General features: G+C 36.6%; 1 protein-coding gene across 4 annotated transcripts; it reads left to right on the top strand.

Annotated features, from left to right (window-relative positions):
• Window positions 1–113: 113 nt before the first annotated feature.
• On the top strand, window positions 114–27,573 carry LOC147493814 (Zincin-like metalloproteases family protein). Of its 4 annotated transcripts, XM_086565351.1 has the most exons (21): window positions 119–311; window positions 383–504; window positions 592–755; window positions 1,463–1,553; window positions 2,968–3,147; window positions 6,175–6,255; window positions 10,513–10,593; window positions 14,648–14,674; window positions 15,041–15,133; window positions 20,464–20,544; window positions 20,640–20,802; window positions 20,909–21,029; window positions 21,119–21,191; window positions 24,157–24,264; window positions 25,261–25,358; window positions 25,440–25,485; window positions 26,220–26,316; window positions 26,758–26,831; window positions 26,925–27,029; window positions 27,147–27,227; window positions 27,348–27,573. In XM_086565351.1, the coding sequence occupies exons 1-21, from the start codon at window positions 191–193 to the stop codon at window positions 27,456–27,458; spliced, it is 2,118 nt and encodes a 705-aa protein (XP_086421477.1). In that variant the 5' UTR covers window positions 119–190; the 3' UTR covers window positions 27,459–27,573. The 4 variants fall into 4 exon arrangements, with proteins under 4 accessions (XP_086421476.1, XP_086421477.1, XP_086421478.1 ...); XM_086565352.1 differs by lacking the exon at window positions 14,648–14,674 and having other exon boundaries at window positions 121–311; XM_086565350.1 differs by lacking the exon at window positions 14,648–14,674 and having other exon boundaries at window positions 114–311; window positions 27,147–27,573.
• Window positions 27,574–27,612: the final 39 nt, after the last annotated feature.

Below are 27,612 nucleotides of genomic sequence, written 5' to 3'. Positions count from 1 at the left end.
AGCTGTGCTGGGACATGGAAAGATTATGGCAGCAACCTATATATACTCACTCAAAAGCTTAAAGGCTCTTAAATCCAAGCTTAACAGTTGGGCAAAACTACAAAAGAGAGTTGGGTAAGGGCTTGGCCCGGCCCTTTCAGCTGCTGCACCCGACTACAAACAAACATTTGCCGCTTCACACGCCAAAAACATGGCGAAAGAGAGAAACATACTTGCTCTAACTGGAACAGCAGCCATAATAGCAGTCGCTCTCAATTTCCTCATCACAACCATAAACAAACATAAAAATAATTACAAGTCCACCAATAAAGGTAACATTTATTTCTCTCTAAACCTAATTCTTATTAATTAAACCTAATTATTATCAATATTTGTCTAACAGATATTCCACGATCAAATGTTCGTGTCAATTTATCGGCATCCGAGATACTCAAATTAGCCGATCAAATTATCGCCAAATCTAAAGCGGTTCATCATAAAATAGCTTCAGTTCCACTAGATGAGGTGGGTTTATTTTATTTTTTTGTTATGCTAGTTTATTATGTTTATTTATTTATTTGTGTTTACTATTTTATGTGCTGTGTTGTGTAGGTTACGTATGCGAATTGTATATTGCCTTTGGCAGATTTAGAGGCGGAGCAATTTCCGTTGGTACAATCTTGCGTGTTTCCGAAAATGGTGACTGTTTTGGATGATGTAAGGAAAGCTAGTGATGAAGCTGAGAGGAGAATTGATGCTCATGTCCTAATTTGCAGGTTTTCATTTTGTTTTTTTCTTTTATTTCTATAATAGGGTAATTTTTAACTAGATTGGTGATTTTATAGAATAATCTACAAGCATAAAATGTTAATGGAAAATTGATGTGTATGTGTGTGCGTGTGCGTGTTTTTGGGGTTAGCTGTTGTAATTAATTTTTCTATATTTTTTTGCCAATAAAGAAAATGTGATTTTGGGGAGAGCATGTGATAAATGGTAAATGTAAAGTATCTCATAATTTGGGACTGGAATGCTCTCCCAGGCTTCTTAATCCCTGTTTTCAGGTTTCAATGACATGTGTCAGTGTATAATGAGTTAATGACTCACACTTTTTTCCACGTGAAGGGTATTGGACAGTTATGTAACCAATCACCGTGGTAGATTATTAGGTATTAGATTAATCTAATGCAGTGTGAACACGAGTGAAGTGGAGGGGGAGGGAGGAGAACAGTATAGAGAAGAGAAGATAAAAGAGAAGGAGGAAGTGGAAGATGAGAGAAAGGGAAGGGAGCGCAGCGTGACTACGAGCTGAGGTTGAACAGAGAGATGGAAGTAACTGAAAGAAGAACACTCATATTTGTTGCATTAGTTTTTGGTTCCTGTTTATTATTTAGCTTCTCTGATGTCCAAATTGTTAATACAGTTTGCTTTGTTTTGATTATGTGTGGATATCTTAATGGTTCATTACTTCATGCAAGATGATCAGCAAATGCGAGGATGTCTACCGTGTTATCAATACTTTTGCTGCAAAAATGGAACAGATAAATCCTGAGGCCAAACGTTACGTCCAATGCCTGGTATAGAAACATAAATGCATTATTAATTTTTTTGAGCATTATCTTTTTCTCAGCTAAGCGTCTTTCAGGACACCTGCCCATGTGGGCGTGGTGTGTTAACTTTGAAAGTGGGACACCGATTTACTCTGTTTTCTTCATTGATCCATTTAGTTTTGTATCAAGTTGTGTTATAAGTAATTTGTTATGCTGTCATGTCTTCCCACATTTATAAGTTTAATGAATAGCTTTTGCAAAAGTCTATGACTATTTTTGTCAACAATATGAAACACGGCTTCATCAACATAATTTTTGTTAAAACCTATAATGAAAACAATTGGAGTTGGCAGGTAGTCTTATTTAATGTGTAGAAGAGTCCCTTAATCTTTACATATATTGTGAGCCTGGGCTATTAAATCGTTGAGTACTCGACGAGTAATCAGTGAGTACTCGCTACTCGCTGTTTAGCCAACCCGACTAACAATTTAATCCCCAATCACAATCGGGCTCAAAAACTCCATGAGTACTCTGCCGATTAGGCCGATTAGCCGAAAGTAATTATGTTCACTATTTCAACTATTTCAATGTTAAACATTGAACTCGACATTTCGCCGATTCGACCAACCCTCGATTCTGTAAAGTTTTACACTTCAATCATATTTATTTTAGTTGATTGAGTGATTTAATTGTTTATTGATTGATTGGGTTCTTAATTGGCTTCATTATGTTGGTATTTCAAAGTTAAATATATTTAATAATTATTTGTAAAGAAATATAGTGTTATAAAAAATCGTCTGATTAATCCTGATTAATGCCCGACCGATTACACCTACTCGCTACACTTCAAGCGAGTAGCGACCGAGTAGTGATTTAACTGCACAGGAGCTAATTTCAATTGCATTAATGAAAAAAGGAAGAGAATGAAGGTACAGGTGGCCCGGTGCACACCACATCACTGCACTCGACATTAATGACAATTTGAATCTAAAATATGACCAATCTTGATCACTACATTTTGCGCGTATTTTATTTTTTATTTATGTTTTTTATTAAGTATTTTGTTTTTGCAAAATTTTAACACATATGTACATCTTTGTCTGACTTATCAAAATGCAACCACAACCTTTTTAGTTCACTGCAAGTGCTTTTCTTAACCCAAATGTTTTTGAGGATAGTAAAACTTGATTGCATCTTTGCCATGCTACTGAACCTTAGACTTTTGCATTCTGTCTTGCTCATGTGTGCACTGATTTCTCACTTAGTTGGTTGGATTCTCCAGTTTTGAAGACTGTCCTTTTGTACCCTTATGCTTTTGTTGCTCTAGGTAACTGTTATTTGTAGAAATTTTAGCCGATTGATTACTTTATACTGCACATTATCTGCATGGTTGCACGTCCTGTGGTTAGCATGATAGTGATTCTTCCATGTTCAGTGACAGGTTAAGGGTTTTGAGCGGAATGGAATGAACCTTACTTTGAGTAAGAGAGAAGAGGTGCAACGGTTGAGAACTCGTATAGATGAGTTAAGTATGCAGTATGTCCAAAATTTGAGAGATGATGGTTCCTTTATATTATTTAACGAGAGAGAGCTAGATGGGATGCCACCAAAGTTCATTAAGGTCGGTAATTTCATGCTCAGCTTCATTTTTTGTTGTTTTTCTTCTTTGAAAGTGCTAGTGTCACCTTTTATCAAATTGTTTTTATGAAATATTTCTTATAAAAGAGGATTTCTATGTGTTATAAGTCATGCGCTACAGATACATATAAGCACGCAATGCCTTTCTAAAATCCTTTTATTACGTAAGAACTTAAGTATCCAAGTACACTACATATATTTTTCGAAAAGATTATAGGAGTTTTTACCAATATTATTTCAATTTCTAAGAAGATGCCCCGTACCAGCATTTTTCAGTCATACTTGGCCACCGCCAATAGGTTAAGGTGCAATTTAAAAGTTTCCCTGATCTACATTGGATTGAAGCACTGGCGCTACAGTCTCCCTTTCTGCTAGAAGTCTTTCCAGCACTCTTTGCCATTTTTTTTTTTTTTTTTTTTTTTTTTTTTTTTTTTTTTAAGTAAATAGATATTTCATTGATATAAAAATATAAAAACATAGGAATAGTAGGATGAGGTATCCTTACATCGATAACCAACTGAAAGAAAGAACAACAACAAATGTACACAAGAAATAGAAAACACCGTTCTCAAGTCAAAATATCTTCCCATCTACACACAAAGTGCTCAAAAGGAATGTTACTAGTTTCCTCATGAGCTTTGGCCCAGAAGAATAAGAGACCTTTAATTGACATGATTACTTCCTCCAAAAAAGCCACAACACCCTCAAAAGTTCTTCTATTCCGTTCCATCCATAGGCCCCACAAAACCGCAAAAGGAATCATTTTCCATATACGTCTTCCCCTTTGCCACCATTGTTAGGAGAGACATCCTTGCCTATGATGCCATACCAACGTGACACTGTGCTCACTTAGCCACCCTCAACAGGGATTAGCCGATATACGTATAGGAACATGGAAACAAGATATTGAAATGTAAACCAGGCCCAGGCGCAAATCTGGCTTGAGCCACAATAACTTTTGCTGAAGTTGGGAAGTGAGATTAACTCAAATGGACTAGGGACTAGTATGGGCACAAGCTCCAATATATTTCCCACAAGCTCAAATGTTCTCACATGGCCTCAAGACTATCTAAGCACAAGTCGTGATATGGAGACTAGTATAGGCACAAGCTGAAATGTTCCTTGACCGTTGTTGGACTAAAGCATCTGCCTTAACCATCACCACTCTTTGGCTGGGTGCTTTCCAACTTCTTCGTGAGCTGTGATTGTTGTGGCAGTTGCTTTACCTCCATATCAGTCGGAAAATGCTTGATAGCGTGGGCTATAAGTGAGACATGTCCCTATACCTGTGTCAAAGACCTTGAATAAACCCAACCCTAGTCTGTCGACGGTTGCTCAGTGGGGACAGTATCATTTGGTAGAGTAGAACTGGTTATAAATTGTCAATCCCGACAACGACATTGTTCGTATGGTGGGAGAGAGACACTCGAAAGGCGCTTAGCCCAAATGTTTGGTCGCATACCAGTCAGAGACCAAAAAAAAAATTCTCTTTATATGTGAGAACAATATTTTTTGCTTTATATGTGAGTTTGTGCCTCTACTAGTGTCGAGGCCTTTAAAGAAAATGATTTAATTATTGGCGTAACATACCAAGAATTAATCATCAATGCAATTTTAATCACATTTTTACTCTTTTAAGTTCAATTCCAAAATGATGAATACTAATAGCCAGGAGTCCTAATTAGAAACAACTACTGCAACAAAATAAAATTGAATATAAATAATAACTGAATAAAATAAGATCTACTGTACGTTTCTGCATCAATATCCCAAGGCAAGAAATAACTCATCTGCGGTCTTAAAGGGGTGGTGCACTAGTATGAGCATGCACTTGAATGAATGTTAAAGATTCACTTCATGAGCCGGGTGTCAAGATGAAGTAGAATGAAGTGCCACAACCTTTTAAAATAGTGTGCGTCTTTTTTAAGAAAATAGCATGAATTGTTGAGTGCCGTTAAATTTAGTCCCGTCACACTGTTAAGATCTTTAAATCATTTGTGTATTATGTGTATGACCTCCACCTGGTCAATGTGGAACAAATTTTGCTCCACACACACCCCAACAGGTGAACAAATCTCCACATGGAGCCAAATGAGTCCACCACAATCAACACGCTCAGAATCCAAATTTTCTTTGTCATTTCAAGAGTACACCATCTCAAGGAAAGCACATACAACATGAGCAACTACTCATGGTGTACATGGTGGACGGGTAGGTGAGCCTGCCCTGATGCCTGCTTAACCTTAATTGTAGACTGTCTAATGCCCATCCAATCCAGGCGTCGCGTGCACGTTGATACCATGTCAAACTGGCAGTTACTCTAAAAGCTTGAACTTGTAGGGAGTTCTACTGAATAATCACTGGCGATGAGTGAAGCGGCTTAGGATTTAGAAACGGATATGGGATTATTAATCTCAACATGCCTTAGGTGTGGCAAACCTGAGCCAAACACGTGGTCTTTTTTAAGTTGGTGACATAGACTACATGGATCCTTTAGGTCGCTCTTATACCATATTTTATTTACGTATCTAACTTCGAGTTGAGTGGCCTTGGGATTTAGAGACCCGATACGGGATTATAAATCTCATAGCTCATCCCACCAAATACCCTCTAAGCTTTGTAGTAGCTAACTTGACATGTTTAGATCTTCCAGGTTCTTATAGTTAAATGCCTTTTCTATTTCATTTATCAAATCAAGGAAGGCATCAATATCCAAATTACCATCAAACTCAGCCCTTCAATCTTAATATTAGCTAATTGTTATCAAGAATATACGATCAAGATCCAAAATTACCTGCAATGAATATTTTCCGGAGTGGAAGGCAAGGAGCTGAGGAACCATTCCATGTTGGAGATAGAAAGGAAAAATTTGAAGGAGTTTCACTATTAATCATGCAATTCTATATTCTTTTACCTTTTGTTGATGAAGTTTAACTGGTTGAGCTCTAGTTGTTTTCTCTGTATGCTATATTTATGTGCTAGAATTCCTAAATATGCCTTTTCTTTTCAGAGCTTAGACAAGGCTGAAAATGGTCAATTCAAAATTACCTTGAGAAGGCATCATATTTCTCCTTTATTGGACCATTGTAAGGTATGTTTCTCAACTACTGGCCAGATTCTTCCCCCCTTATCCCTAGTTCTTGTTTAGGACATAATTGTGTCTAATATAAGAAAAATACTGAAACTGCTAGCTTTTGGTAGAAGTCTTGTTTATTTTCGTAGATCTCCCCCTTCTCCCACCCTATTCCTTAGAAGTCTTGCTATGTTTTGGCAGATGCATGATGTTTTTCTCTGTTTATATGTTTACTCTACTGGGCTTATGTCCATACTTTTATTTAGAATTGGTTTTCAAAGGATATATTTCATCCACACATTTATTCTGTTTTATTTGAATGGGTGTTCTTTCAATTCAAGCTTTTTTGACAGAAAAGGTCTGATGCATTGGTACAATTTATGGACTTTATAGCCCTCGTTGTAGAGGAGTCACAGGGTTGGGGAAGTAGTGTGCTCTAGCGGGGACAAATTATTCAGGGCGGTAGCTTCTGTACTATGCTGATCTTGGTTACTCGTAGATCTGTAAATTCACTGGTTGATGTAATATTCTTCGCGGAAGCAAGATCAATGAAGAACACCATTTTATTCAATAAAATCAACACCCAAAATTAGGGTTTCAATCTTCAGAGTAGAAACCATGAGGCTCAGAAGTTGATGTAGATACATGAGGCAGGTTTCTTCCTCTTTGGATCAATAATTGATGTAGATCGATTAGCAATGGATGAGATATCATCTTTCAAGCTGTGTTGCATGGGTACGGGTACGAGTGTCCGATTTGGACACGGGTACGACAGTTCAGACACGGCAAGCTCTAAAATATCAGACACGGGGACACGGCTAATATTTTATTTTGAATTTTTTATTAAATATATTTATTATTTTATTTCAATCCTCAAAAACAATTAAATTTATAAATTACTAAAATTTAGTACGGTATTAAACCAAAACTACTATAAATGCCACTTAATTGTAATTAAGATGGAAGTAAGTAACTGAAAAATGCAATATGACATCAATAAGTTGCCATTTCTTTATTTATTTTATTTTGTTGTACAAAATCAAGATAAATTAGATATCACGGGTCCTTCTTCTGTATTCACAAAACTCCTTCCACGTGTAGATGTTTCATTACCTGAAAAACAGAAAAGTGAAAGCTCAATTAAACAAGGCCCAAGCCTAGTAAACTTCTCTCCCAACATACAAACCCTACCTCTTCTCAAAAATAGATCTGGTAGCCGCCAACCACACCTACCAAATAAAGAAGAAAACCAGGTTCTTCTTCATCAAAGAAAACCATATCGTCATCATCAAAGAAAACCAAATCGTGTCTTCATCAAAGAAAACCAGATCGTTGAAAACAGGTTCTTCATCAAAGAAAACCAGATCGTTGAAAACAGGTTCTTCATCATTTACTACTTTTTATAGTCGTTTGTGTGTTCTTTACTCGTGCTCTACCGAATTTCCACGCATTTAGCTGTGTCGACACATTTATTTTAGATATTGCCGTGTCCATGTAACCTAGTTTTTTTCTCAAAGCCCTCCAACCACTCCAACCACGTATCTGTGTCGTGTCGGTGTCGGTGTCGGTATGACACGACACGGGACACGGCGGAAGGAGAGGCGTACCCATGCAACACAGCTTTCAAGTTAGTTGCAGATTGCAGAGGAAGAGGCGACGGTGGTGGGGTAAGTTTTGGCTCCTCCCTTTTCTTTGCTCGGAAAGTGCTGGTTTACTTCCTCGGTCGTGGGTGGTTCCCCAGTCCCCACAACCCTTCCCAGTTGTGTATCATAAGACGGAGGACTTGAAGAAAGTTCAAGTATCCCATTGTGGCAAAGGGATTTAGTTGTAGTAGCAAAGTCCAGCAGTCCATGTGAGAGAGATGGTTGAGATGCATTAGCTGACAGCTATGCCATACCACTGAGCTGCCTCAGCTAGTTTGCCGTCAATTGTATTATTTGCAGGGTTAACCTTGATAACTTCACTATTTTCTTTTTTGTCCTTAGTTTACCCAGAAGGCCAGAACATGTTTGGTTGAGAATAGAATTGGTCTTGAGTTGCCATGGGTCAAACTTTGAGCTATGTTGTTGTGTATTTGGTTTTGGGCTTGCTGTGAAGCTAGGTTTCATGTCAGAACTCTGTGTCCATGCTGTTTGGGGCTTGCAGTGAGTTTCAATCTTTGTTGGCAGTTTCAGTCTTTGTTTGGGGCTTGTGAATTGAAGATAGAGGGGTTGTTCTTCCTGCAACTTTGAAAGCTCAGGCTGTGGTCGATTAGAGTGTCCGTTCTGACCCTCTTGAACGTATTCTTACATCATAAGAGAGGATAGGTCATTTTCATCCTTTTGGGAATGTGTAGGTAGTAATTCCAAGTATATTAGGCTTGATGACTCGAGTTCATGTATCATGTTGTGCCTCTCTGAGTAACTCTAATGATTGTCTAGTTGTGATGGGGGAGGCGGGCTTCTCAACTGGCCACCTTGGCAACAAGCCGCAATAATTTTCTCTAAATTTGGCGCCTCAAGCGACTAGAAGGTACTGGTGATTTTGAGCGCCTAGGCGGCACTTTGGCAGCATAGCTGCTTTACTCTTAGGCAGGGTTTGTAAGGTTCACATTTGTGCAATAAAGAGGTGTGGTTCTACTTTAGTTTTTATCGATGTTCTAAAAAACACTAGGCGGTAGTCGGGCGGTGGGTGAGCGCCTAGGCGGTTTTTTTTCCTAATAAATATATTATAATATATAGTCATGCACACAACATACTACAAGAAGTGAAGAAATCAAGCATTTACCATAATTCAAAAAATAAATACAAACTAAAGTACTTATTACAAAAGGGCGTAACAATTGAGTTGAATAGGGGACCAAAGAGCGACTTCATATAGAAACACATTCTCTTTCTTATAGTGACATATAATTTATATTGTGCTCTAGTCTTTTAAACTCATTCAAATCTTAAGCCTTCACGAGCCTTTTTTTTTTGACATTTAATTATTTTTTGATAAAAAAATAAAAAAAATAAAATTGAGCCGATTTGTCTGCCTAGCCCGACTAATTGGCCCGCTTAGACTGCCTAGAAGCCGATTAGTCTGCCTAGCCTGCCTAGACTGCTTTTTGAACCGACTTAGGCCTAGGCGAGTTGGTTGGGCACCGCCACCACCTTGACCGACTTTGGCTAGGGTGACATCCTAAGCTGTGACATCCTTATTGTACATCCTATCAAAAGTGCATTTCAACAATGAATTAGTGTATGATTTTTTGTAGATATAATCTACTCTTCATGGATTAGATCTCTACAAAAAATTAGCTCAATCCAATATGTGGAACTTTTCATCATACGCTAGTGTTTAAGTTTGCAATTTTATCTAACGGTCTAGAAATAATTTTAAGTTTGACAAGGCTAGAAATATCGAATTTAGCTAATTTTTTGTAGAGATCTAATCCATGAAGAGTAGATTATATCTACAAAAAATCATACACTAATTCATTGTTGAAATGCACTTTTTGATAGGATGTACAATAAGGATGTCATAGTTAGGTATATATATATATATATATATATATATATATATATTATGGAGGTGCTTGAGACTTTGGGATTTTGGGATTTATGGAATTTGGACCCATAAACTAGGACTTTGCAAAAGTGGGGCCAATATGGGTCCGTCTCTTGTTGAAGATGACAATGAGGACGGTCTTTCGGCCGGAAACCATGGTATTCTGGTGGAGTAATTACCCAAGCAGGATAATGATATTAAAATTGTCATGGTACGTGGTTTGGCGACATTTAGACTAATAGCCAGTGTATACCCAAGCGGCAATTTGATTTTTTTTATTCTTTAGATAATTTACCGAGTCAATCATGAAAAGAAGGCGGGCAGGTTCCTTACAATTCCTTAATTTTAAGAAAGATATATGCTGCGCCAATAACTTTCTTGTCAAACATCCTCAATTGATGTTACTGACTTGTTTTTTTTTTTTTTTTCTGCTAATGTTGTTGTTAGCATTGCGAATTTGATATGTTACCGACTTAAAATTTATCTTGTTAATTAGTGTCTTTGATATGTGCAAAATGTATCTTGATGGTATATCAACCAAATGTTTGTCTAAGCATTGTGCATTTTGTTGCTCATTGGCGTATGATGGCATTGCGAAGGACTACGTTTGTAAACCCTATAGCTTTTTGTTGACTTTTGGAATGCAAGCTGTAGATGTGTAGCACTTTGCACTTGAATTATGAGAGAAAACCGTGGATCATTAAAGTTTTGTCTTTTACGGTTTCCCCTTTTTTTTTAATGAAGGTTGGAGCCACCAGGAAAAGAGTTGCTGTGGCATATGGGCAGAGATGTGGAAAAGCCAATCTTCCTATTGTTGAAAACATGGTAACGCTTCCTGGGAAATCATGTTTGTTTAAAGCTTCATTACTACTGTTAGAATAATATAAGCATTAAGACACACTGTATCATTAGCAGTAGGATTATTCTAGAAATTAGGATTATATCTTTGATCATGATCAAGTTTGATATAATATAATCAGTGGAGTATTCTGAGAATTTGATTTGATTTAATTACTATCAATTAAGGATGTAGTTACTGTGTGGGATCATTGTAATCTCTATATGAACCCATTACGGTCGTTGTATTAATCATTTGATTATCAATAAAATTCCCTCTTCTAATAATGCTCCCATGGTACCGGAGCAGGTGCTCTGCTGAGAGCAGTCTCCTGGGAGATATTCTTTCACCAGCGGCAGAGCCAATATTACTGCCAAACCACAACCTTTCCTCTCTCTCCTTTTTGCCTTTTTGGCTTTAATATCAGTGTTCTTCTTGTTTGTTGCTTTGCTTCCCTTTACTGTGCCACACTATTTATTCACTCCCGTATAAAGGTGTAATATATTTAAGTCAAGCTAATATGTTGATGTCTGTAAAGAAGTTCATCCTATCTTAGCTCTATTCCATCAGTACGGGAGAAGCTCTTTGAGAATGGTATTGGGTCATTCAAAACCCAAGCCAATCAAAGATTGTTGACCAAGCTAACTAGGAGCCTCATTGACCAAAAGAGGCTACGGCCAATGATTGAGCTGAAAAGGAGCTTAGATCGAGTCTATAATCATGTCCAATAGTGGACACCTCACCAATTTTCTATGCGCCAATATGATTCAATCTGTTCGAGCTGAGGATAGTGGGGTTCATCACCAACAGTTGCAAGCGAGACACTCTTTTTATGGAAATGTGGTGTGATCAATCTCGTAGATATCTTGATGTTGACTTAGATTGAGGGGGGAATGTTAGAATAATATAGTGCATTTGCACTCTATCATTAGCATAATAATTATTCTAGAAATTAGAAAAATATATTAGATCATGGTCAAGATTGATATAGTAGGATCAATGGAATATTCTTAGGATTTGATTTGATTTGATTTGATTTGTGTCAATTAAGGATGTAATTGCTATATTGGTTCATTGTAATATCTATATAAACCCATTGAGGTCATTGTATTAATATTTTTATTACTATTCTTTTTTTTTCAAAGAAATTTCTCAACTATGTGTTTTCCTCTCTATATATGGCTCCTTCGGATGTTTGCAATTTACACATTTTAAATCTTGATACTCACCATCCTGGTTGTCGACCAGAAGCATTTCATCTTAAATGTTATGATGACTGTATAGGGACTAATCATTCTCAGTATTATCTGTAGTTTTGAGTGTGCCTTATTCTTCAGTTCTTTATACTCCAAATGTCAGAACAAACCAGTCTTTTCTAGAAATATTTCACTATTTCACATGGTTGAGAAATGAGAACTCACTGAGAAGATGATGCGAGTGACTGAAATCTACATGGTCATGAATTTGGCTGCAGTTTTCCTCCGTGTTTCACTGGACCATTATGGTAGTATGTGTTTCGGGTTTTCTTACCTCATCTAATAAGTTGCTGAGTTTGTATTGGTGTCATAAGATATAACTCCATCAGTATGTCTTCATATCCTTAAAGTCTTAAACTTTAATTCTTTATTTGTATATCTAACAGAAGGCAGATTCTGTAAAAAGTGTCCATTGGAGTTAATGTGTTTTGAGTACTCAATCTTCAGTATTGTCAAATTTTTAATCTTCTTTTGCTGCTACATATCAAGCTGGTTTGCTGCATTAATGATGAGCATATAGTTTGAAGGTTTATATTATTTCATATTTGAAAAATTTCTGACCCTCGGCGGTCAGGCGAATGATTTGTGAATTTCAAACTGCTATGGTAGCGGAGCCTAATACATACTCAATGCATAAGATAACAATTTTGTTTTTTCTTTTTTCTGAATCAGATTTTATCATGAAGGAAGGAAACTTTCTTGTCCCACCTGGTTAGGTATCAAGTTAATATGAAACAAAAGGTATTCATTGCTTCAAGGTCCTTTCTCATGGGAGATTGTAGTAGTGAGTTGGAAAACTTGTAAAGGAACATGGGAATTTAGATATTCTTCTATGGAGATTCACTGGCAAGGATGGGATCCACTCGGTTTGTGATACCACTTAATGATGAAAACTCCGGTTCCACAGACGAATGATGGATTTCTACCCAAGCAAACGAAACGAGTCACTGCACTTCTAACTTCCGGCCACTCTTCTAAGATGGATATGATGAAGGGATTTCATATTTTTAATCCGAAGTTATAAGAAAAGAACTTTGTAGCCAACTATACATGGTCATTAGCGGAAAGAAAGGAGCCAACGACAAGTTTATCCTAAAAGAGGAGTATACGGTCATTAGCGGAAAGTCAGTTTTCTTTGAAGATTAAGAATCAATCGGACTTTATGTGAAGTCTGAACTCTGAAGATTTGATGGCCGACATAAAACCTAGTAGGAAATCTGACATAAGACCTAGTAGGAAATCTGTAGAGAACTCTAAAGGCGACTGATTAGTGTAGTTAGATATCTATGAAGTCAAAACTAAGATAATGCATATGTAATGTGGATTTGATAGTCCTTCTATATCTCTATGACTGCATTTTTCTTCTGTTGGATTAGTTTCATTGTTTGTTCTCCGATTCTCACTCCTAAGGGGAAGAGGGAGGGGGATTTATGCAGGATATCCGTCCATGAGAGTTCAGCTGTGGGGAAGAGGCAGTTTGTCCTTTCTAATATGCTCACAATGATGATTACACCCCTGCCATTCCTTGTTGCCAAATATTGACATGCATGTGTGGTCAGTGTAGCTTATCCCTCTCCCCTAACAGACTACTCAAGTAAGTTGTTAGAGTTCTACGTGAGTCATTAGATAGGTAGGACACTTCACCCACCCGAACCATAAGTCAAAGATTGTTCGTCCTTTACAAGGGAAGGCTCAAAATTAGTATTTCTTCTACTGTCAAGTTTTGCATCTGACGTGTCCCTTTCTGCCAAGGCATCAAGCAGAGGATTTGTTGTTCTAAGGATTTATGCAAATCGGTTGTGATGGAAATATGGAATTGAGGTTGTGGAAATGGGTTGTTCGTTGTGCGCGTATTGTGGTACTCATTGAATAACCTTTGTGTGTTTACAATAAACTGTTCTCCTCTATTATGATTTTGATCGAAGGATATGTTATAGTGGATATCAAAGCATTGTATGCAACGTTTTGCCGTGCAACCTCATAGGAAAACGTCTTCTTACATGATGACTACCAACTCTGAGACAAGACATCAATCTTAGGTTCACAAACCTTCTCTGGTATCAGTCTGATGAAGAGGAAGAGGTGTAAGCCCTTGTAATGTGGTGCAATGTGACAAATAGGTATCCATGGTCCAAATCGTCCATGCTGAATTCTATTTTCCCATGCTACATGGATAGGCCATCTTTCAAAAATAATCCATGTCTTCCATACACGTATCCGTGTCGGACACGACACACTCAAATATTGTATTGATACCTCAATTCTTAATATTTCACTGTGTCGGACACTTCGTATTCGTGTTGGATACGGATACATGTACCTGTGTCAATGTAACTTGGCTATTTTTCGTGCTGTTTGTTTTTTATTTTATTTTATTATTATTATTATTATTATTATTATTATTATTATTATTATTATATATGAATATTATATTCGTAGGATTATCAAGTGTTTCCTTATAGTCCAGGTAATTCAGTTCCTGGTTAAATACTGGATATGTTATGTCTGGATCGCTAAGTCCACTCAGTTCTGGATGCAACTTTTTTTTCTTCTTTTGTGAGAAAACGAATGTACAATCTATGTCAGTTGATTTGTCAGTCACGACTCACTCACGAGTTTCCTCACTTTTATTAACTCAAACCAATGTAGTGATCTGGCATGAATAGTACTCAGCTATCATTACCATTAACTCCCTTAGTCTTGTATTTGTCACTGTGTTTAGCATTCTTTACTTGTTTCTTGTTCATTTGTACGATCTTCTTATGTTCCTATATCGTTTTTTTAGACTGGTGGCGGTTTTGGAGTGGACCTGGTATTCATCTGTTCCTCTTACTTTTGGTTCAGCTTTTTAAATTAGTGTTTTTTGCATGTGATACTGTTGTAACTGTCGACTTTCCTTTCTGACAGAAAATGGCAATCCACAATCTTAGAAACATATGAACTACTGAGTGTATCTCCTTTACTATCTACTTTTTGCTTTTAGATGCATAATTTATGTGTTCTGTGAATGTATTCTTGCACGTGGATTATGTATGTGAAAGTTTGCCAACTAAATCTTGTTTTTCAAGATGTGACGATATCAGTCAGATAGCAAACATTAATTTGTTTCAAACATGTAGCCATGTAGTGGTACTTACAAACCAGGATTTTATATTGGTCTGCTGTTGATTTTATTCAGGTTCAGCTACGTCATAAACTTGCTCGATTGCTGGGCTATTCGAGCTATGTGGATTATGCTGTTGAGCGCAGAATGGCAAAAAATTCAGCCAAGGTTTGTATCACTTTCTGTGGTTAACAAATATTATTTGCTGCATTCAAAATAGTTCAAAGTTTGTCTTTAGTTTGTTATTTCACTTCTTTGCTTTTGGGTTATGTAGTTTGTTATTTAGATAGGAAGAATGTGCATTATTGAGCTGAATCTTGGGCTGGTTCAGATAATCAGCGCTCAGATTTCAGAGTTGAGTAGCCCTAAAGTAAAAGATGAAAACATGCAAGGTCTTAGATTTGCCAAATTCTGTGGCAACTAATGCTGTAATTACAAGTTCACAACTTAGCTTATTAACTTGATAAAGATAGACCAAGTTAAGAGATCCCAAGGGAACAAGGAATGCCAGGGTTTTTTAAGAGGGAAAACTCGTAATAGAGACTTAAACACTCACACTAGAGAATAGTAGAGGCAGAAACTTCCTCAATGATATGACAATTGTTCATCCAGAGGGGGTATAAAATACAAAAGAGTCTCCAAAGAGTCATTTACACATTTAGCTAATAAATCTGCAGCCCTGTTGGTCTCCCTATAGCAGTGGTTGACACTACTATAACTAAGTTGCTCCCTTTTGCTCCTGATAGATAGTACAATGTTCTGACAATACCACGGGGGTATAGTCAAGCCATTAACTATACTCACAATATTCGTAGAGTCAGAGAACACCTGTACTTTGGGTATGCCATATTTTAGGCACCCATCTAGCCCCACATCAATTGCCATCAGCTCCTGTTGAAGAATAGACCTCTTTGTGTTAGAGCCCATGTAAGCAAAATGCACTGTACCATCTTCTTTTCTTGCTATACCACTGAATCCCTGGTTTGAAGGAGTCAGAGACCCATTGGTGTTTAACTTAACATAGCCAGGATCAGGTTTTTTCCATTGACAGTAGATAGGTTCCTTTTGTGTGATATAAACTTACACTAGAGAAAGTGAGGTAGAAGTTCGTAGAACCTTAGGACATATCCGTGCCACAAGAAATTGAACTTGTTTCATTTTCTTTTTACTGAATTTTAGATTTAGAATGATCTTATCAACTTATTCAATGCTCTATAATTTTTTTGGAAAATGACTATAATGTCTTTTACAAATGATTTTGGTAGTGCCAACATGTGGGCTGGAATAGGGCTTGGTCTGATCACATATGCATACTTAGATTTCTGTTTTTATAATTTTATCTCATTATTTGGTTTTGTTTTTGGCCTATGGTATGAATACTTTCCTGGTATTATACGAACACGAATTTTTAAAACTTTGTTGAAGTGAACTTCGACTTGGTTTTCGAACAGTGTTTCAAACGAGTTTTTCTTGAGAAAATTCATTTGTAATCTCAAATATCCTAGTGTTTATATTCGGTAAGTAAGGGACGTATGCCTCTAGTCCCGTTGTATAATATTATGTGTACACGTGACAAGGTAAACAGTGAGATAACAAGAAGGCTTTGAATCTAAAGGGAGCAATAATTTCTTTTGATATATAAGTTTTCATAATCTTGGCAAAGGTGCATTTTTGAAGGCATGAGACTTACTTATAGATTCATTTTGCTGAGCTTGGGTGCCTTGAGCAGCAAACAAAGTCGTTAGGGAGATTCATAATTTCATATGAAAAACCATCATTCACTGTGTCGGGATTGATAGATACATCAAACCAGTGATCAACCACTCTTCATCATCGATCATCTAAGGTCCACCGACATAGTTAGTGATATATCACTCATGGTGATTGATTGTTCTCTATTTCACCAACCTATAGTGTTCGTATTCCTACTGACCAATCATTCTTCATGGATCGATCAATGATTCAAATGGATGACTTGTGAAAAGTTCACCAAGTTTACAATTTGGCATGTGTTCCTTGCTTGAAAGTGGTGACTTATGAAGATTCTATGTGTAATCGGGAAACTCTTGTAATGCAATGAGGGTGTAATATGGGCGTAGGACACTTTTCAAACGTCAAGTACTAAAGTAGTGTCTTGTTAGGACCCATTTTTCATAAACTATTGTAGACATCAACAAAACAATTACGTTTGACCCCCGCCCCCCCCCCTAAAAAAAAAAAAATAATAAAAAAAATAAAATAAAAATAAATCAGAGAATTAAATCTGCCCCCAGAATAACACGACATCCAAGTCAACTTGCCTTAACCTTCTGTATTTTCTTAAGGATGAGTTTTAACTCTTAATGCTTTCTGTGAGAGATCCATTGGGGTGTAGTGATCTGATACACTCGGATAGAAACTCCTATATAAGTGAGGAAGTGGAGCCGCTTCCTATAGGAACTGGATATGCTAGTTCTCTAGTAGCACTTATGAAACCTGGGAAGCTTATGACCGTTACGAGCACAACCGAGGAACTCTATGATGATTTTTGAAAGTTATGTGAGTTATCTGTTGACTTGGTTTCCACAAAAGTTGGACAGTTCAAGACTTAGTTCACTAGTCAACTAGTAAACCCAACAGACTAACACTAAGCGAAGGTTCAAGTCTTATGACACCTTCAGCCCATTCATAACTTCTAAAGCACTCCAGTTTATATTATTTTCTTATTTCATACATGTGGGGGATTGTTATAAAAACATAACTTGGTTTTTAAATATGTATGAAAATGTTTTTGCTTGGGTTTGAACCCATGGCCTATTCTTTCTACCACATTCAAGGGTTAGTCCCACATTGAATTTAAGATTATTTTGTTTATATAGTTTTATGCCCTTGCATAAGGAAAGTGTTGTAGAGAGATATGGGGTGCTCTCGTGCCCACAAGGCCACAAGAGTTTGGAGCCTCCCAAAGTTGGGGGGAGCTCCAAAAAATGTAAAACCTTAATGCGCATGTACCCGCACACGTCGTGCACAGGGTGGGCTGAGAGTGCAAAACCACCCAATTGGGCATCACATGGGTGCGGGAGTGGGCTTACTTTTGCAAAACTGGTTTTTGGGCTTTTTTCTTTCTTGTATTAAATTATTCTTGTAACTGATTTGACTTAGTCTAAAACCACATTTTATTCTGTGCACGACTCCCTTTATCACGGCTCTATCTCTCCTATATGATCTCTGGTCGAACTAGAGAAGACAGTTTTTTCTTCTCTTCCCTGTTTTACAAATTGTGATTTTACTGTCGGAATGCGATTGAGAGTTCTAGGGTTCCGCTTAAGTATTGTTTGGCGGAGTTTGTTGTCATCCTGGGAGCTGTGTTAGAGGCCGTCAACATCTATATTGGTGGCAATTTCACCTTCAGGACATTGTGATACTACAAGCCTCGACATTATCATTGCATTTTCTTATTGCTTCTTTGACTCTCTATATCTTACTGGTGTTGGATACCAGGTAACAGAGTATTATATTCTAACAATCTGTCACTACATTTTCTTATTGGTTCTTTGACTCTATATCTTAGTATCTTACAGGTTAAAGAATCAATAAGAAAATGTAGTGATAATGTCGAGGCTTGTGGTATTACAATGTCCTGAAGGTGAAATTGTCGTCGGTATAGATACTGACGGTCTCTGGCACACACCTCCCAGGATTCAACGACAACGGACTTTGCCAAATAGCCCTTAAGCGGATTTTTAGAACTCTCAGTCGTACTCTAGCAGTAAAATCATATTTGTAAAACAGAGAAGAGAAGAGAAAACTGCCTTATCTAGTGTAGTTCGACCAAAGTTCTTATAGAAGAGATATAGATGAACAAAAATCAAATTTACTAATCACACAGCCGTGATAAAGGGAATCGTGTGCAGAATAAAATGTGGTTTTAGATTAAGTGAAATCAATTACAAGAATAATTTAACTAGAAAGAAAAAGCCCAAAAACTAGTTTTACAAAAACAAGCTCATTTTTGCACCCTTTTCAATACTTTTTTTTTTGAAAAAGTTAGGGGTTGGGTTTACCCCAACCTGTATTCATTAAAATCTGGTGTAAATACATCTACTAGCATCCTCATATACTATCTTTGATAATGTTTCGTCTAAAGGACCTATACCAAGGCCGAAAAATATGGCGATATATATCGGAATATGGGGTACACGATATGGAAATAATGTGATATTTCGGTGAGATATATTGATTTATTTTTGGACCGATATATATAATATTTTCCGATATATTGATATATATCAGTGATATAGTTGATATATATCGATTGAATTGTTGACTATTTGACCGATTTTATTGACTGTTGACTGATAATTCCGACATATGTCGTTATATATTAGTGATATTTCCGATATATATTGAAATTTTAACTGCTTTTAGACCGATATATTTCGATTTTTGGGGGTCCGAAATATAGGCCGATATGGAAAAATTGGGCTCTGACCTATACTACACATTACAATTTCATCTCCTACATTGCAAGATTTTGTTACAGGCCCTGTTTCCTTCTTTGAAAATATGTTCCCCCATTTATCTTCGTAGTCAAGGCAATTGAAATGTCTTGAATGCCCTTTTCATTGAACAATTACCTAAAGACCTATTGGTTGTGCAAGATCCAAATTCAAACAAAAGAAGATACATGACACATGCTGATAGAGATTAACCACATCCAACAACTCACACCACTCATTGGTAAATGATGAATACCTTTGTTACATGGACACGCGTATTTTATAAATAATTTGTGTCGGTATCATGTATCTACGTGTCCGTGTCGGACACACAAATACATATTGTATGGAATATGCCTCAATTTTGTATGTTTCCCCGTGTCAGAGACTTCGTATCCGTGTTGCACACCGACGCACATATCCGTGGCAATGTAACTTCGATGAATACTACCCCTCTTTACATGAAATGACCAAAGTACCCTTGATTCATAAAATAACCACCAAAGATATGACTTTTGCAACTTTGGGCTCATATTCCCAACTAATTAAATATCAATTTGTTTGAAATCATCAAAAATATCAACATAATGAGGGAAAAATGCTTGCAGGTGTTCAAGAGTTTATAAAGTTCAAGTAATAAACATGCGTAATGGCTAATAACCCATAAAAAGATGTTCATCATGGATTGATCATTCATAGTTCCATCGACATCTAACATTCATAGATTCACCGCTGGATAGTTTGAAATATTGAATAACATGAATGATAGATCATTCTTATGATTTGATCAATCAGTCATGTTGATGTACCATCTAAGCTCAAATAGTTTTCTCAACTCATATCGCGTGGTCTTTTCCTAGAAAGTCTCTTAATTTTATTGTTGTTACGTCTTCAAGGAAATACTTGACATCTCACAGTAGGTTTTACTACCTTTTCTCGTCCATCTCACCATTCTAAGTTATTATTAATGATCCATTGTTTGTTTATCTATCTTTGGGATCTTCTTGTAACAATTTTCAGGTATTCGAATTCTTAGAGCATATTTCTGCCCGTTTAACTGACTTGGCTGCAAAAGAACTTGGTGCACTGAAAGATTTAAAGGTTGGTTTTGACCTATACTGACTACTAACATGTGTGGATCTAGCCCATTGTACTATTCTTACACATCTTATAACTTTGTACAATTTGGAGCTCAGAAGAATGAAGAAGGAGATTCTCCATTTGGGATTGAAGACATTTTGTACTATTTGAAGAGGGCAGAAGAACAGAAGTTTTGTGTAGACTTCGGTGATATCAATAAGTATTTCCCAGTCAACTTGGTTCTCTCTGGGTTATTCAAAATAATACAAGATTTTTTTGGTAATTATGATTTAATGCACTAGTTGAATGTATCATTATCTGTACATATTTTGTAGCTAAGTTCTCGCAGCTGCAAATAGTTTGGTAAACTTTTTTGCACTTGCAGGCCTAAGGTTTGATATAATTCCAAACGCTGAAACTTGGCACAGTGATGTTCAATTGTTTTCTGCTTGGGACTTAAGCTCTAGTGAGCTCTTGGGCTACTTCTATCTTGATATGTATTCGAGGTTAATATTTTTTTCTTACCTCTTGAAATTTTATGCTCATTCTTTTGTTAGTGGGTGGTATGTATTATTTAATCAATACTATTCCATAGGGAAGGAAAATATGGGCACGCTTGTGTTTTGGCTCTTCAGAATGGTTCCGTATCTTCAACTGGTGCACAGCAGGTAATTTTACCAAAAAAAAAAATGCTTTGTTGTCTTTTTGCGAAGTTACATTGACATGGATACGTGTGTCCATATCCGACACGGTGTCGGATATGAAGTATTTGACATGGCGAAATATAAAAAATTGAGGTATATCACATACAATATGTGGCCATATGTGTTCGATGCAGACACGTGGATACGTATCCGACATGGATTATATTTGAAATATGGTGTGTTCTTGTAACATATTCTTTTTTCAATCTTTGAGTAATTAATTAGTCCTATTTGACTAGAACCTAAATGCATGTGCATATTTTTTTAGGTAGGCATGCGGGGTTTTTCAAAATACATAATTTTTCTGAATGCCTATAATAATAATAATAATAATAATAATTTTAATTAATATTAATATTAAATTATTAATTTTATTTTATTTTAATTTTTTTTTTTAATTTTAATTTTAATTTTTTTTAAAAAATCTAGGTTACATTGATACGGGCACGCATGTCGGTGTCCGACACGGATACGGGGTGTCGGATATGGCGGCGATTGAAGATCGATTACGGGGACACGGATATGAATAATTAATTAATTTTTAATAATTATAAATTTATTAAATTAGATGGTAAATCAGAAATTTCGAGGTAAATTAAATACAATATGTGTCCGTGTGTGTGTCAACACGGATACGGACACTTTATTAATGGATCGATCCGATATATGCTGATTTTTTCAAAATATGGCGTGTCCATGTAACCTAGTTTAAAATGAAAGTAAAATATAGCTTGAGTTCTAGTAGCTAGTTATTCGGGTCGATATGAGTTTGTACTAGGGGTGTGCAAAAAACCGAGGGAACCGACTAAACCAATTGAACCGACCCGAACCGGCCGGTTTTGGTCGGTTTGGCTTGATTATTGGTTCGGTTCAGTTAGAAATATGTGAAAAACGATAGAGTCAATTCAGATTTTGGGTTGCAAAAATTAAAACCGGCTAAAACCGAACCGAACTGTTTTATAGTGGGTTTCCAAACTTATACAGTTTTAACCCTTGGATGCCAAAGAATCAATATTAGCCATAGATCATTCCTTAAATAAAAGCAAACCCTATTTTCATTCTCTCATTCCATCTCCCTCTCTCCTGTTGCCGTCTTCTCTCCCCTCTCTCTCCCCATCTTTAGTTCTCTCCCTTCTCTCTCACCCAATCTTCTCTCATTTTTCATACAAAATCAATTGTTTTGAAAAGCTAAGTTGGTGATTAAAGTTGTATTTTGACATTCTCATGATAATCATGATAAATTTGATGGGGGAAAGTTTTTTTTGGATAAATAAGAGAAAACTAATTTGAAAGGATTATAGTTGGGGTAAAGTTCAAATTCGGTGGATCTATACCCATTTTCATAAAAAACAGATCTATATAATATTTTTTTATTTTATTTTTCATTTTTTTTTCACTCTTATTTTGTTTGACACAATGGATACTGATATACAATCGAAAACCAATGAAACTGATCCGAAATATCGATTCGGATCGGATCGGTTAAGCCTAAAATATCGGTTCAGATCGGTTCTTCTAATGTCTAAACCGACAGTGTCGGTTTGGTGGTCGGTTTGAGCCCAAACCCGACCCGAACCGACCCGTGCACACCCCTAGTTTGTACGGGATGGATGCCAAATTCTAAGAAATTGTAATACATGCCTCCAATGGGTTGTTCTAGATGGTGATCGTCCTTGCAGCGTGCTTACATAGTTGACCATGTTAGCAAATTCGTCAAAGTTATTTCTTACATTAAGAACAAAAAATGCTTACATAAAGCGTTATTTCTTCTCACATGCTACTTTGAAAATGTTTTCGCAGGGTCCCTTTATGGGGAGGGTGTAAAGGGAGGGAATTTTATTCATTTTATTTTGGAAGGATTGTGAAATTGTTTTTTATTCTACATTCTTGTAAAGACTCCTATTTGGACAAAACTTTAATGTAATTAGAATAAATAATGAGTTAATGACTACCTCGAAAGAGAAGAATTGAATATTGTGTAGTTGGAAAGCCCCCCAGCTTTGATGCAGGGTGGATGATAGGGCAGGGAACGATTTGGGTTGAGGTAAACCTGAACCTAACATATGATTACTTCAAAGCATTATCCGAACTCGAACCTGACTCGGGTTGTAATCTTTTTACTGTATCCGAATCCGATTAAATTTCCAATCTGAAACCCGATTTGGATCAATTTTTCCATTAAAAGAGACCATGTGATTGACAAAATAAAGATAAATAGTTTTTTTTTGTTCCGTAAATAAAGGTAACTAAGGTGTACAAGGCAAAAATCTTTAACTCAATTGACTAATTTAGTGACGTTAATGGGAACTAATTGGGTTCACAAGGTTTTCAGGCATATTCAAATCTGAACCCCAACCCAATTAAGGTAGCATAGCTAAACCCGAACCCGACCCGATTATGGTGTGAGATATTTTTATACAAACAAAATCCGGGATATTCGGATTTTGGGTTTGCAGGACCTGATTTCCTGCCCTACTGGCCTAATAGCATCATGGCATAACGGGCGGACTCTCTGAGCAGCAACCATCATTGGTGTTTGGTTCTGTTTGCTGTTATGTTGGGCAAGTAGGCGGAGACGAACTAAAAACACCCTGTGGATAAGGTTTCCTTTCCTTTGGTCGAAACTATTTGCTCAAGGTGGTTTCCCTTTGAGCACTCTGTGTTACTGGGACCGTCCTTTTTCTGTCTATTTGGCGGGTTTAGTCTTTGTAGTTTGTGTGGAACTTTTTATTTCTTGTACCCCACTCTTCTTCTTGTATGCCTTCTTCTATTACACATATGGATTGATTATCGGATAAGATCTTATTTTTACCAATTAGAAAGAAAATCATTTTTCTCTCAAACCTAAGCACACTTGCAACGTCTATAGTTGTACATCATGTTTCTAATATGTTTTTGTGATGTTTTTCCCCTTCATTTCTTTGTCTAGATTCCGGTGGCCTTACTCATATGTCAATTTCGAAAGGAAGCTGATGATAACCCCGGATTGTTGCGGTTCTCGGAGGTGGTTAATCTTTTTCATGAGCTTGGTCATGTGGTATGTACAAAATGCCAAGACGCTGTTCTGTTTCTTGTCTTCAGAACTACATTCCCACTCACTTTTTTTTCAATTCGATTACACTTTTATCATTTTATGCATTGTACATTTTTTGAAAAATGACTCGCCTCGAAATATTGGGGTTTGTGGTCGAGCCCCGATTGGGTATTTTCAAGAAAGAGTAATATAGTAATTACATTGAAAACCGTCACATGTTGCTCTGTCGTTTGTTTATATATTCATCACAAACATCTTACAGTATAAATGTAAAGTTTTTGGTAAAATAGATGGTTATAATGCAAGATTGCAATTTACTTATGTGGGATTGGGTGTCGTATCTACCGATTTGTAGGGGATTAAAATTGGAAGATTTTGTATTTAGATGGGATGCTGTGATGGCGTAGTCTTTGTATGTCTGTAATTTTGTAGTGTGAATCTCTCACGCTACGTAACTATTATTAATATAAAATATTGTTTTGCCGATCAAAAAAAAAAAGAGATGGTAATAAATTGTAATGGTTATTTTTGTTGCATATGTATAAATTTCCTCTTTGGGCCCTTGATCATTATTTATTGCTGGTGGTCTTGGTCTTCATATAAATAGTCTATTAGATCAATAAAATATGTTTTACCAATCAATAAAGAAAACAAAAAATCTTCATTTGGCATTTTTTACTAGTCATTTACCATTTTTTCCTTGAATAGATTTAAACTCTTAAAAGTTCATCACCTGTTCCCCATTTCTAATTTCGGCCACGATGGCCAATTCATTATGCTTCTTTAACAGTCAAAACATGAAAATAAATATGGATGATAGGGCATGAAAGTTGCTTCTAGTAAAATTTAAGGTAGTTCAGGCCTCCCACCTTTGTGGAAAAAAATGGAAAAGCTTATCAGACATGTTTTTCTTTTTCAGTGTAGATTAGTATGCGAGTTCATTTAGAATTGTTTTATGGAAGCAGATCTAATAACCGTTTATAATAAATAAACTCTCAGGTCCAACATATTTGCAATCGTGCGTCATATGCTAGGTTTTCTGGACTTAGTGTTGATCCTGATTTTCGTGAAATACCTAGTCAGGTTTTAGAAAATTGGTAAGTTTTTTTTGTGAAATCTTTCTTTTTCTGTGAGAGTCCATTGGATGCTACAGTACTCACATGAACTTTGAATTGTAGGTGTTATGAAAGTTTTGCTCTGAAGATAATCTCTGGATTCCATCAGGTAACATTTTCTTTCCTATTTTTATTTCAAAGAATTTGTCTTGAAGTGGACCTTTTTATTTGTTGTCATGTTTGTCATTGTCTAATTGCAATGTACATCAAAACTCAGAGTTGTTAGAGAAGTCTTATGTTGGGATTTATGATCCCATATTGGGTATCTAAAGCCTTGCATTGAAAGATAAAAGTCTTGGGGCCTGTCTACTCGCTGTGAATTGCTTTTGAGTTGGATGCCTATGGTATCAAAGCAGGCTATTCTCTGTCCCAGAAGGCCCATGTACTCCACGTCACCCATTTATAAACATTGTCCATGTGTTTGGCTCAAGATATGTTAACGTGAGGGGGCGTGTTGAAATTTAAAATGCCATATCGACTTTCTAAAGCTTTGCATTAAAATAAGTTAGTGCTGGGGCCCTCCACTCATTGCCGATCGTTTTTATGTTTTAGACCCCAAATAATCAATACTTTATAGTCACTGCTTCCACTGTCACACCTGTGCCACTTTATTTTCCAAGTCAATATTAATCTGAAAGAAGAATAAAGAAATGATATCGATTAAGTTGAAGAAGATAAGGAAAACAGTTTGGGTTGCATTATGATTTAGATGACTTTGATTTTGCAATCTGAACTATGTCTACCTGACTTATCTTTATTTGAAAATCAAGCTTCGCGTTGAATTTCAATTCTTTGTAAGCTTCAGATACGTTTTATCAGGTTTAAAGAATATATTATTTGCAGGATATAACGAAGCCAGTCACAGATGAAATGTGTTCTTCACTCAAATGGAGGAGAGATTCGTTTTCTGCACTTAAACTGAAGCAAGAAATTCTTCATTGTGAGTTGCGCCTATTTATTTGTACCCAGCCTCCTCCCTCTTCCCCCCTCCCAAGGTTATATACATGTGGGAATATAAGAAGGAATGCAATCTCTACAGAGTGTCCAACGTGTTTCACTTTTACGCATTTCAAAGTGAATTCCCAATTCTTGGTGTAAATGGGTAACGTAATAAGATACTGAGTAATATAAAGGGAATTATATTCTGGGTAGTCTGATTTAAGGATTCCATCAAAATATGTGACTTTTTTGGCCAGTGAAGTTTTACGTACTCACGTTCTCGTCTATGGAATAAAAAAACCACCTAATAAGAATTTCCCAGTAAAGTTGTAATCTTTTTGAAGGTGTTATATATTATGCCATTATGGTAATTGGAATTTGTAAGAGACCGAATGAGTGAGTCTTCACGTAATGCGAGTATATATATGTGGTGTATGCTCAGGTCTTTTTGATCAAATTGTGCATTCTACTGAAAATGTTGATGCCGTTGAGCTACTAAAGCATCTCCATCCAAAGGTAACACTTGTTGTCGATAGTCCACATAGTTATTGTCTGCTGTTGGCTAAGTGTTTAAGAAAAGTTGTATGCTATTCCCTTTGTGCTCTTCAGGTCATGTTGGGTATCCCAATGCTAGAAGGAACCAATCCAGCCTCATGCTTTTCTCACTATGCCATCGGTCATGAAGCTGCTTGCTACAGTCACATATGGAGTGAGGTCTACCTCAAGTCGCTTTTCTTCTTACAATATTTTTTTCCTCATTTCTTTGCACCTGTTGTCATTTTCCTATTCGTGAATCACTTAGCGATGTTTGCGTTTGGCAAAACAAAATAGGTGTTTGCCGCTGATATATTCACCTCAAAGTTTCAAGATGGACTTCCAAATCCCTACATAGGTCTGCAGTTCAGGACTAAGGTAAACTTCACTATTAGGTTATTCTCTACTTGGCGGCATTCTTCTAATCAAATTCAATGTTTGTGTCAATTTTATCTCTTTGAGGGAATGATGAGAAAAAGATACGGCTGCATCCTGCAGGTATTGGCTCCTGGAGGATCAAAGGAACCTGTTGAGATTCTATCAGACTTTCTGGGAAGAGAACCATCAGTTGAAGCGTACATTGCGAGAAAAACAAGGAATAACTTGTAATGTATGTTAGCTGTTAGGGGATTCGTTTCGTTTATGTAGTTACAAAATTTTGTAGTTCTATCGTCATTGATCAGTATCTGGATTGTTTGTTTTATAGCAGTAAGCTTCAGCTTCACTCGTTCCTTTGATAGTCATTTACACTGTCACTAATTCA

This window comes from Coptis chinensis, chromosome 6, assembly GCF_015680905.1.
Source record: "Coptis chinensis isolate HL-2020 chromosome 6, ASM1568090v1, whole genome shotgun sequence".
In the NCBI taxonomy this organism is placed as follows: Eukaryota; Viridiplantae; Streptophyta; class Magnoliopsida; order Ranunculales; family Ranunculaceae; genus Coptis; species Coptis chinensis.
The sequence above is the reverse complement of the archived record's forward strand: the minus strand, read 5'-3'. Positions and strand labels throughout refer to the sequence as shown.

Bases quoted from the DNA above. Each gene is read 5' to 3' on its own strand.
- LOC147493814 (XM_086565350.1), top strand. From the start codon at position 191: ATGGCGAAAGAGAGAAACATACTTGCTCTAACTGGAACAGCAGCCATA. The intron at 20,803-20,908 runs GTAATTATGATT...TTGCACTTGCAG, and splicing joins AATAATACAAGATTTTTTTG to GCCTAAGGTTTGATATAATT. The intron at 21,030-21,118 runs GTTAATATTTTT...ACTATTCCATAG, and splicing joins TATCTTGATATGTATTCGAG to GGAAGGAAAATATGGGCACG.